General features: G+C 48.5%; 1 protein-coding gene across 5 annotated transcripts in view; it reads right to left on the minus strand.

Annotated features, from left to right (window-relative positions):
- Nucleotides 1–220: 220 nt before the first annotated feature.
- The window catches only part of IKZF4 (IKAROS family zinc finger 4), a 30,133-nt gene continuing 18,889 nt past the window's right edge, over nt 221–11,464 (minus strand). For 3 of the 5 annotated variants that reach the window (XM_041411631.1, XM_041411632.1, XM_041411630.1), the window contains 2 exons: nt 8,761–8,886; nt 3,601–5,627 (listed from right to left, as the gene is read on the minus strand). In XM_041411631.1, the coding sequence (XP_041267565.1) occupies nt 4,930–5,627; nt 8,761–8,886 (824 nt within the window). In that variant the 3' untranslated portion in view covers nt 3,601–4,929. Of the gene's footprint in view, nt 446–3,600; nt 5,628–8,760; nt 8,887–11,464 lie in introns of those variants that run through there. The other 2 variants (XM_041411628.1, XM_041411627.1) reach the window with 2 other exon arrangements.

The raw sequence follows: 11,464 nt of genomic DNA on the forward strand, positions 1-11,464 counted from the left end.
TGTCCCCATTCCTGTGTCCCTGTCCCCGAGGCAGCGCAGGATTTCGGGGCACATTAAATTATTCCCGTTTATTTGGAAGCAGAGCCTCGGCCGGTACAGTACAAAACTTACAGTAGATCTCGTTAACAACAAATCATTAATTACAATATTTTACAGATACAAAAGCTCCCGGGAAAAAGGGGCCAAAAAAAAAAAAAAAAAAAAAAAAAAAAAAAAAAAAAAAAAAAAAAAAAAAAAAAAAGGGTCCAAACCTCACAAAAGCGGGGGAAAAATGAAAAAAAAAATGAAAAAAAAAAGAGAAATACAACAGCAAATCCGTGAATTGCTCGGGATTTCGGGGGGGTATTGCACATCCTCGTTTGTTCTTCATCTGTCGGGTTTAAAAAATAGATATTTACAGGGTAAAGCCACCTGGAGGTCTTAGAAAATTCCTACAGTTTCGGGTCTGGAAAAAAGGGATGAAAAAGGAAATAAAATGGAAAAGGGGGAGAAAAAAGGGGAGGAAAGGGGGGAAATGGAAAAAAGGGGGAAAAAAGGGGGAAAAGGGAAATAAAGTGGAAAAAGGGGAGAAAAAAGGGGGGGAAAAGGGGGGAAAATGGGAGAAAAAAGGGAAATAAAATGGAAAAGGTGAAATAAAATGGAAAAGGGGAAAAAAGAATTGAAAAAGGGAAAATAAAACTGAAAAGGGGAAAAAAAAGGGGGGAAAAAGGAAAAATGGGAGAAAAAAGGGGGGAAGGGGAGAAAAAGGAAAAAAGGGGGAAAAAGGAAATAAAATTGAAAAGGGGGAGAAAAAAGGGGGGGGAAAGGGGAGGAAAAAAGGAGGGGGAAAAGAAATGGAAAAGGGAGGAAAAAAAAGGAAATAAAATGGAAAAGGGAGAAAAAAAGGAAATAGAAAAGAGGGAAAAAAGTGGAAAAGGGAAGAAAAGAAAATGGGAAAGGGGAAATTGGAAATTGGGGGGAAAGTGGAAAAGAGGGGGAAAAAAGAAAAGGGGAAAAAGAAAACTGAACAGGGAAAAAGAAAATGGAAAAGGGAGGGAAAAAAAAAGGGAAAAGAGGAGGGAAAAATGAAAACAAAAAAGGGGAAAAAAAACCCCAAAACAACCAACCCCAGGGGGGCTGGAAAGGGCAGAGCTTTGATTTGGGTTTCAAAGCCCCTTTTTGGGGTTCAAAGCCCCTTTTTTGGGGTTGAAAACCCTTTTTTGGGGTTCAAAGCCCCTTTTTTGGGTTTCAAAGCCCCTTTTTTGGGGTTCAAAAACCCTTTTTTGGGGTTCAGAAACCCTTTTTTGGGGTTCAAAGCCCCTTTTTTGGGGTTGAAAGCCCCTTTTTTGGGTTCAAAAAGCCCCTTTTTTGGGGTTCCAAGCCCCATTTTTGGGTCGGTTGCAGCGCTGGGGGAGGGGTGGGGGCACCCCCAAAAGGGGGGGTTGGGAACGGGGGACCCCCCCCGAGCGCCGTGGGGGAGGGGAGGGGAGGGGAGAAGGGGGAAAGTCCCCAAATGTCCCCAAATGAGGGCGGGGGGGCAGCGGGCGCTGCTGAGGTGCTCGTGGGTGTCCCCAGCTGGGGACAGCTTTGGTTTGGCCACCGCGGGGGCGTTCGATGCGTCCTGGGCCGGGGGACCCCCAGAGTGGGGGAGAGGGGACCCCCAGAGTGGGGGAGAGGGGTATGGGGACCCCCGAAGTGGGTAAAGCTGGGGACGGGGCAGCTCCCCCCGGGCTGGGGGGGGGTCAGGCTGGGTTTTGGGGGGTCCCCGGGGGGGTTTAGCACCGAATTTTGAGGTTCCTTTAGCCCGGGAACGGGGCCGGGCCGTGCCGGGAGCCGGCGGGAGCGGGGCAAGGGGGGGAACAGTCTCCAAAATTCAAGTGAGACCTTTTTTTGTCTTTTTTTTTTGTGGTTTTTTTTTTGGGTAAAAAAACCCCAAGAATTATCAAAAGAGCAACTCAAAAGCTTAATAAATAACGAGGAAGGGAAAAAAAAAAAGCACAAAAAAAGTCCTTTCCTATTCAATATTTAAATAAGTTCGTTTATAAAAAGGATTGAGGGCTCCCCCTGGGAGGGGCCAGTCGGGTTTTTGGGGTGGGTTTCTGTTTTTTTGGGGTTTTTTTTGTTGTTGTTGTTTTTTTTAAATACTTTTTTGTTTTGTTTTTTCTTGGTTTTTTTATAGCCAAAGTCAGTGCAAAGGAGTATAAAAGGAAAAAAAAAATAAAAATAAAAAAACAACACAACCCAACAGTTCCATGCCCTAAAGATGGGAGGGGGAAAATTGGGGGGAAAAAGGGAAAATTTGAGGTGGGGGGAGGATTTTTCCAACCTCACATTTTGTGCTCGGTGTGCACAACATAAAAGGGGAAATTGGGGGGAAAATGGGAGGAAAAAATCAGGAAAAAAATGGCAATTTGAGGCAGGGAAGATTTTTTTTTCCAACCTCACTGGGAGGGGAAAATTGAGGGGAAAAATGGCAATTTGAGGCAGAGGAGTTTTCCAACCTCCCACACATTTTGTGTTTGGGAGGGGAAAATTGGGATGAAATCAGGAAATTTGAGGCAGGAAAAAAGGAGTTTTTGCCACCTCTTATCTTGTGCTCACCAGGCAGGATGTAGGACAGGAAAATTGGGATGAAATTGGGAAATTGGAGGAAGGAAGGGAGGGATTTTCCCACCTCACATTTTGTGTTTGCTGAGCACAATTTAGGAAGGGAAAATTGGGGTGGAATCAGGAAATTGGAGGCAGGAAAGGGGAGTTTTCCCCACCTCACATTTCGTGTTTGCTGAGCACAATTTAGAAAGGGAAAACTGGGGTGAAATCAGGAAATTTGAGGCAGGAAAGGGGAGTTTTCCCCACCTCACATTTCGTGTTTGCTGAGCACAATTCAGGAGGTGAAAATCGAGGTGAAATCGGGGTGAAATCAGGAAAATGGAGGCAGGAAAGGGGAGTTTTCGCCACCTCACATTTCGTGTTTGCTGAGCACAATTCAGGAGGTGAAAATCGAGGTGAAATCGGGGTGAAATCAGGAAAATGGAGGCAGGAAAGGGGAGTTTTCGCCACCTCACATTTCGTGTTTGCTGAGCACAATTCAGGAGGTGAAAATCGAGGTGAAATCGGGGTGAAATCAGGAAAATGGAGGCAGGAAAGGGGAGTTTTCGCCACCTCACATTTCGTGTTTGCTGAGCACAATTCAGGAGGTGAAAATCGAGGTGAAATCGGGGTGAAATCAGGAAAATGGAGGCAGGAAAGGGGAGTTTTCGCCACCTCACATTTCGTGTTTGCTGAGCACAATTCAGGAGGTGAAAATCGAGGTGAAATCGGGGTGAAATCAGGAAAATGGAGGCAGGAAAGGGACGTTTTCCCCACCTCATATCTTGTGCTCACCACACACGATTTAGGAGGCGGAAATTGGGGTGAAATCAGGGTGAAAATCGGGAAAATGGAGGCAGAAAAGGGACGTTTTTTTCAGGTTGTTTTTACATGACCAGGAAAACAAATGTGCAAAATGTCATGGACAGTAATAACCATGACTGCTTTATGGAAACCCTATAAAATAGTTTTGTTACTAAAAATGATTTTATATATAGATTTTTTTGTTGTTGTTGGTGGTGGTGGGTTTTTTTTGTTGTTGTTGTTTTTTTTAAATACTTTTTTGTTTTGTTTTTTCTTGGTTTTTTTATAGCCAAAGTCAGTGCAAAGGAGTATAAAAGGAAAAAAAAAATAAAAATAAAAAAACAACACAACCCAACAGTTCCATGCCCTAAAGATGGGAGGGGGAAAATTGGGGGGAAAAAGGGAAAATTTGAGGTGGGGGGAGGATTTTTCCAACCTCACATTTTGTGCTCGGTGTGCACAACATAAAAGGGGAAATTGGGGGGAAAATGGGAGGAAAAAATCAGGAAAAAAATGGCAATTTGAGGCAGGGAAGCTTTTTTTTCCAACCTCACTGGGAGGGGAAAATTGAGGGGAAAAATGGCAATTTGAGGCAGAGGAGTTTTCCAACCTCCCACACATTTTGTGTTTGGGAGGGGAAAATTGGGATGAAATCAGGAAATTTGAGGCAGGAAAAAAGGAGTTTTTGCCACCTCTTATCTTGTGCTCACCAGGCAGGATGTAGGACAGGAAAATTGGGATGAAATTGGGAAATTGGAGGAAGGAAGGGAGGGATTTTCCCACCTCACATTTTGTGTTTGCTGAGCACAATTTAGGAAGGGAAAATTGGGGTGGAATCAGGAAATTGGAGGCAGGAAAGGGGAGTTTTCCCCACCTCACATTTCGTGTTTGCTGAGCACAATTTAGAAAGGGAAAACTGGGGTGAAATCAGGAAATTTGAGGCAGGAAAGGGGAGTTTTCCCCACCTCACATTTTGTGTTTGCTGAGCACAATTCAGGAGGTGAAAATCGGGGTGAAATCGGGGTGAAATCAGGAAAATGGAGGCAGGAAAGGGACGTTTTCCCCACCTCATATCTTGTGCTCACCACACACGATTTAGGAGGCGGAAATTGGGGTGAAATCAGGGTGAAAATCGGGAAAATGGAGGCAGAAAAGGGACATTTTCCCCACCTCACATCTTGTGCTCACCACACACGATTCAGGAGGTGAAAATCGGGGTGAAATCGGGGTAAAATCAGGAAAATGGAGGCAGGAAAGGGACGTTTTCCCCACCTCACATTTGGTGCTCACCACGCACAATTTAGAAGGTGGAAATCGGGGTAAAATCAGGAAAATGGAGGCAGGAAAGGGACGTTTTCCCCACCTCACATTTGGTGCTCACCACACACGATTTAGGCGGTGGAAATCGGGGCGAAATCAGGAAAATGGAGGCAGGAAAGGGGCACTTTCCCCACCTCACATCTTGTGCTCACCACGCACGATTTAGGAGGCGAAAATCGGGGTGAAATCGGGGTGAAATCAGGAGACTGGAGGCAGGAAAGGGACATTTTCCCCACCTCACATCTTGTGCTCGCCGCGCACGATGTGCGAGGAGAACTCGTAGCGGTCCTGGCTGCGGTAGCCGCAGATGTTGCACTCGAAAGGGTCCCTGAAGCCGTGGCAGCCCATGTGGATGGTGAACATGACGTGGTCCAGGAAGAGCACGCGGCAGTGCTCGCAGCAGAAGGCCCGCAGCTGCTCGCCCTCCTCGTTGAGCACCCTCAGGGACTCCTTGGGGAAGCAGCGCGCCGCTCCGTCCGGCTCCTCCTTGGGCTCCTCCTTGGCGTAGGCGGGGCTGTGCCGGCTGCTGCCGCCGCCCGCCCGCTCCTCCTGGATGCTCTCGGTGTCCGTGGAGTCCTGGCAGCCGTTGGAAGGCGAAGCCCCGGCGTCGGCGGCGGCGGCGCGGCTGCGGAAGATCACCGGGATGCCCTCGGCGCCGTCCTCGGAGGCGTCGCGGCCCCGCGGCAGCTCGAGGCGGGCGGGCAGCGCCTGGATCTGGGTGTACACGGAGCTGATGACCGGCGTGACCTCGGTGATGCAGTTGGTGGCCAGGCGGAGCGGGCGCAGCGGGTCGCCGGCGCCCAGCAGGGACAGCGGGCCGGCGTAGGGCGGCTCCAGGGCGTGCCCGCGGGCCGGAACCACCTCCACGTCCTTGTCGAAGCCCGGGCTGACATCGAAGGGCAGCTCCGACAGGGCGAAGCGCATCTGCTTCTCGCCTGCGGGGAGAGGGGGCACGCCGCAGTCAGAGACAGGGGCGGGGGCATCCGCGGGGAACCCCAAAATCAGAGAGAGGGGCTGGGGCATCCGCGGGGAACCCCAAAATCACCGGGAGAGGGGCTGGAGGCATCCTCTGGGAACCCCAAAATCACTGAGAGAGGGGCTGGAGGCATCCTCTGGGAACCCCAAAATCAGAGAGAGGGGCTGGGGGCATCCTAAAATCACTGAGAGAGAGGGGCTGGGGATATCCCAAAATCACTGAGAGAGGAGCTGGGGGCATCCTCGGGGCACCCCAAAATCACTGGGAGAGGGGCTGGGGGCATCCTAAAATCACTGAGAAGGGCTGGGGGTATCCTTGTGGCACCCCAAAATCAGAGAGAAGGGCTGGGGGCATCCCAAAATCACTGAGAGAGGGGCTGGGGCATCTTCGGAGCACGCCAAAATCAGAGAGAGGGGCTGGGGGCATCCTAAAATCACTGACAGAGGGGCTGGGGGCATCCGCGGGGAACCCCAAAATCACTGGGAGAGGGGCTGGGGCATCCGCGGGGAACCCCAAAATCAGAGAAAGGGGCTGGGGACACCCTCAGGGCACCCGAAAATCAGAGAGGGGTTGGGGACACCCTCAGGGCACCCTAAAATCACTAAGAGGGGCTGGGGACATCCTCAGGGCACCCAAAATCAGAGAAAGGGGCTGGGGACATCCTCAGGGCCCCCCAAAATCAGAGAGAGGGGCTGGGGACATCCTCAGAGCACCCAAAAATCAGAGAGGGGTTGGGGACACCCTCAGGGCACCCCAAAATCAGAGAGAGGGGCTGGGGACATCCTCAGGGCACCCCAAAATCAGAGAGAGGGGCTGGGGACACCCTCAGGGCACCCCTAAATCAGAGAGAGGGATTGGGTTGGGATGGGGATACCCCAAAATCACTGAAAAGAGATGGGGGACACCCTCAAGGCACCCCAAAATCACTGAGAGGGGTGGGAGACACCCTCAGGACACCCCAAATTCAGAGAGGGGGGTTGGGGTGGGATGAGGACACCCAAATTAGGGATTTTTGAGGGCTTTTTTTTGTTAATTTGAACGGCTTCTTTTAATTTAAGGGGTTAATTTTTATTTTGAGGGCAGACATTTTGATTTTGAGGGGCTTTTCTGTTAATTTGAGGACAGAATTTTTTAATTTGAGAAGTATTTTTCATTTGAGGGTTTTTTTTTTTACAATTTAAGGGGTTTTTTTGTTAATTTTAGGAGGTTTTTTTGCTTATTTGAGGCCCATTTTTAGGGCATTGTGTGAGGGAATTCCCTTTCCTGCCTCACATCTCACAGGGGGGAATTTTCCCAACTTTTCCAGCCCCTTAACCCCAAATTTCTGGGGCTTGGAGCATTTTCTCTGGGTTTTTAGTTAATTTGAGGGGTTTTTTCACTAATTTGCATGTATTTTATAATTTAAAGGCGTTTTCTAAACTGTCAGGGGAAATTTCTTTAATTAAAGCTTTTTAAGAAAACGAGTTGCTTTTCTTTTCACTTGAATTTATATTTTTCAATTTGAGCCTTTTTTTCTGTTAATTTGGGTTTTTTTTTCATTAATTTGTGTGTATTTTTTAATTTAAGGTGTTTTGTATTTTTTTTTTTAGTGTGAGGGAAAATGTCCTTAATTAAAGCTTTTTAAAAAAAACCCCAAATTGTTTTTCTTTAATTTTGAATTTATTTTTTTCAATTTAACCCTTTTTTTGGTTAATTTAAGGTCCATTTTGAGGCTTTTGTGTGGGGATTCCCCTTCCCCCGCCGCTCCCCCCACACACGGCCGCCCCTCACTTCCCGCTGAGGGAATTTTTCCATCTTTCCCATCCTTTCCTTACCCACAAATTTCTGCGGCTTGGAGCGTTTCCTCTGGGTTTTTGTTGATTTGAGGAATTTTTTTGGTTAATTTCCTGCTATTTTTTTTTTTTCACTAATTTGCATGTATTTTATAATTTAAAGGCGTTTTCTAAACTGTCAGGGGAAATTTCTTTAATTAAAGCTTTTTAAGAAAACGAGTTGCTTTTCTTTTCACTTGAATTTATATTTTTCAATTTGAGCCCCTTTTTTTGTTAATTTGAGGGTTTTTTAATTAATTTGTGTGTATTTTTTAATTTAAGGTGTTTTTAATTTTTTTTTAAGTGTGAGGGAAAATGTCCTTAATTAAAGCTTTTTAAAAAAAACCCCAAATTGTTTTTCTTTAATTTTGAATTTATTTTTTTCAATTTAACCCTTTTTTTGGTTAATTTAAGGTCCATTTTGAGGCTTTTGTGTGGGGATTCCCCTTCCCCCGCCGCTCCCCCCACACACGGCCACCCCTCACTTCCCGCTGAGGGAATTTTTCCATATTTCACCCCTTTTCCATCTTTTCCATCTTTTCCATCTTTCCCTTACCCACAAATTTCTGCGGCTTGGAGCGTTTCCTCTGGGTTTTTGTTGATTTGAGGAATTTTTTTTTTTTTGTTAATTTGCTGCTATTTTTTCATTTAAGGGGTTTTTTGAAATGTGAGGGGAAATTTTTTTAAATTTTTTTGTTTGTTTTTAAAATAGATTATTTACTTTTATTTTGAAATTATCGTTTAATTTGAGCCGGTTTTTTGTTAATTTGAGGTCCATTTTGAGGCTTTTTGAGGGGATCCCTTTTTTTGGTTAATTTAAGGTCCATTTTGAGGCTTTTGTGTGGGGATTCCCCTTCCCCCGCCGCTCCCCCCACACACGGCCACCCCTCACTTCCCGCTGAGGGAATTTTTCCATATTTTCCATATTTTCCATCTTTTCCATCTTTTCCATCTTTCCCTTACCCACAAATTTCTGCGGCTTGGAGCGTTTCCTCTGTGTTTTTGTTGATTTGAGGAATTTTTTTGGTTAATTTCCTGCTATTTTTTCATTTAAGGGGGTTTTTGAAATGTGAGGGGAAATTTTTTAAATTATTTTTTTTTAATAGATTATTTACTTTTAATTTGAAATTATCGTTCAATCTGAGCCGGTTTTTTGTTAATTTGAGGTCCATTTTGAGGCTTTTGTGTGGGGATTCCCCTTCCCCCGCCGCTCCCCCCACACATGGCCGCCCCTCACTTCCCGCCGAGGGGATTTTTCCATCTTTCCCATCCTTTCCTTACCCACAAATTTCTGCGGCGTGGAGCGTTTCCTCTTGGTGAAGCTCCCTGCCAGTCGCTCGATGAAGGTGGGGCGCTCAGGGTGCAGCAACGCCTCGGGCACCATATCCAGCTCCCGGATTTCCTCTCCTGCACAACGCAAACAAAGGGGGGGAAAAAAAAAAAAAAAAAAAAAATCCCGACAGCAAAAAAACAGAGGGGGAAAAAAAAAAAAAAAAAAAAAAAAAATCCCGGGATGAGCGGGGCGGGACGGGAGCTGCGGGCTGGGAGGGCCCCTGGGAGCGGCTGCCGGAGGCCGAGCTTACCCCGTGTGTGTCCCCGCGGCGCCGGCAGCCGCTCCCGGATCCCTCCTGCTTCCAGCGGGGCCCGCTCCTGCCGCGGTGAGGGGGGAGAGGAGGCGGCTTCAGGCCTGCGAGCGTTCCGCCAGCCCCGCCATTGCCCCCGGGGAGAGCGGCCGGGGATGGGGCCCGAGCTGGGGGATTGCGGCCGGGGATGGTGACGGAGCCGAAAAACCCTGCTGGGGAACGGGCCCCGAGCCTAAAATGGCTGGTGTGAAATGGCCACGGAGCTGGGGGATTCCGGGCGGGGATGGTCAGTGATGCCGGAAATCCTGCTCTGAAATGGCCCCTGGATGGGGGGATTCCGGTCAGGAATGGGCCTGATCCTAGAAATCCTAGCCTGGAATGATCCCTGATCCTAGAAATCCTGCTCTGAAATGGCCCCTGGATGGGGGGATTCCGGTCAGGAATGGGCCTGATCCTAGAAATCCTGCTCGGGAATGGCCCCTGGATGGGGGGATTCTGGTCAGGAATGGGCCTTGATCCTAAAAATCCCAGCCTGGAATGATCCCTGATCCTAGAAATCCTGCTCTGAAATGGCCCCTGGATGGGGGAATTCCGGTTAGGAATGGGCCCTGGTCCTAAAAATCCTGCTTGGGAATGGGCCCTGATCCTAAAAATCCTGCTCGGGAATGGCCCCTGATCCTAAAAATCCTGCTCGGGAATGGCCCCTGATCCTAAAAATCCTGCTCGGGAATGGCCCCTGATCCTAAAAATCCTAGTCAGGAATGATCCCTCATCCTAAAAATCCTGGTCTGAAATGGCCCCTGGATGGGGGGATTCCTGTCAGGAATGGGCCCTGATCCTAAAAATCCTGCTCGGGAATGACCCTGATCCTAAAAATCCTGCTCGGGAATGGGCCCTGATCCTAGAAATCCTGCTGGGGAATGGCCCCTGGATGGGGGGATTCCAGTCAGGAATGGGCCCTGGTCCTAGAAATCCTGCTCGGGAATGGGCCCTGATCCTAAAAATCCTGGTCGGGAATGGCCCCTGATCCTAGAAATCCTGCTCTGAAATGGCCCCTGGATGGGGGGATTCCGGTCAGGAATGGGCCCTGATCCTAGAAATCCTGCTCTGAAATGGCCCCTGGATGGGGGGATTCCGGTCAGGAATGGGCCCTGATCCTAGAAATCCTGCTCTGAAATTGCCTCTGTGCTCGGGAATTCCAGTCGGGATGGGCCTGATCCTAGAAATCCTGCTCGGGAATGGCCCCTGAGCCTAAAAATCCTGCTTGGGAATGGGCCCTGATCCTAAAAATCCTGGTCTGAAATGGCCCCTGGATGGGGGGATTCCGGTCAGGAATGGGCCTGATCCTAGAAATCCTGCTCGGGAATGGCCCCTGGATGGGGGGATTCTGGTCAGGAATGGGCCTTGATCCTAAAAATCCCAGCCTGGAATGATCCCTGATCCTAGAAATCCTGCTCTGAAATGGCCCCTGGATGGGGGAATTCCGGTTAGGAATGGGCCCTGGTCCTAAAAATCCTGCTTGGGAATGGGCCCTGATCCTAAAAATCCTGCTCGGGAATGGCCCCTGATCCTAAAAATCCTGCTCAGGAATGGCCCCTGAACTGAGGGATTCCAGTCGGGGATGATCACTGATCCTAAAAATCCCAGTCAGGAATGGGCTCTGATCCTAAAAATCTCGGTCTGAAATAGCCCCTGATCCTGGGAATCCCAGTTTGGAATATTCCCAAAAATCCCACTCTGAAATGGCCCCTGATCCTGGGAATCCCAATTTGGAATATTCCCAAAAATCCCACTCTGAAATAGTCCCTGATCCTAAATATCCCGGTGGTTCCAGGGGCCAGGAATGCCCCAATTTTGGCTTTTCCCCAGGAAAATTCAGCCTTGCTGCAGCTCCCGAGGCTGGAAAAGGCTCCGGGAAGTTCTGGGAATGGGGGTTTGGGGTCAGGGATTTGGGATCTGCAGTGGGGGCGTGGACTCACGGCACCGGGAGCACATTCCCAACCCTTCCACCCCTTTGCCATGGATTTGGGATCACATTCCCAACATTCCCACCCCTTTGGCATGGATTTGGGATCACATTCCCAACCCTTCCACCCCTTTGCCATGGATTTGGGATCACATTCCCAACATTCCCACCCCTTTGGCATGGATTTGGGATCACATTCCCAACCCTTCCACCCCTTTGCCATGGATTTGGGATCACATTCCCAACATTCCCACTCCTTTTCCATGGATTTGGGATCACATTCCCACTCCTTTTCCATGGATTTGGGATCATATTCCCAACACTTCCACCCCTTTTCCATGGATTTGGGATCACATTCCCAACATTCCCACTCCTTTTCCATGGATTTGGGATCACATTCCCACTCCTTTTCCATGGATTTGGGATCACATTCCCA

This window comes from Onychostruthus taczanowskii, unplaced genomic scaffold, assembly GCF_017590055.1.
Source record: "Onychostruthus taczanowskii isolate IOZ18803 unplaced genomic scaffold, ASM1759005v1 scaffold361, whole genome shotgun sequence".
Classification (NCBI taxonomy): domain Eukaryota; kingdom Metazoa; phylum Chordata; class Aves; order Passeriformes; family Passeridae; genus Onychostruthus; species Onychostruthus taczanowskii.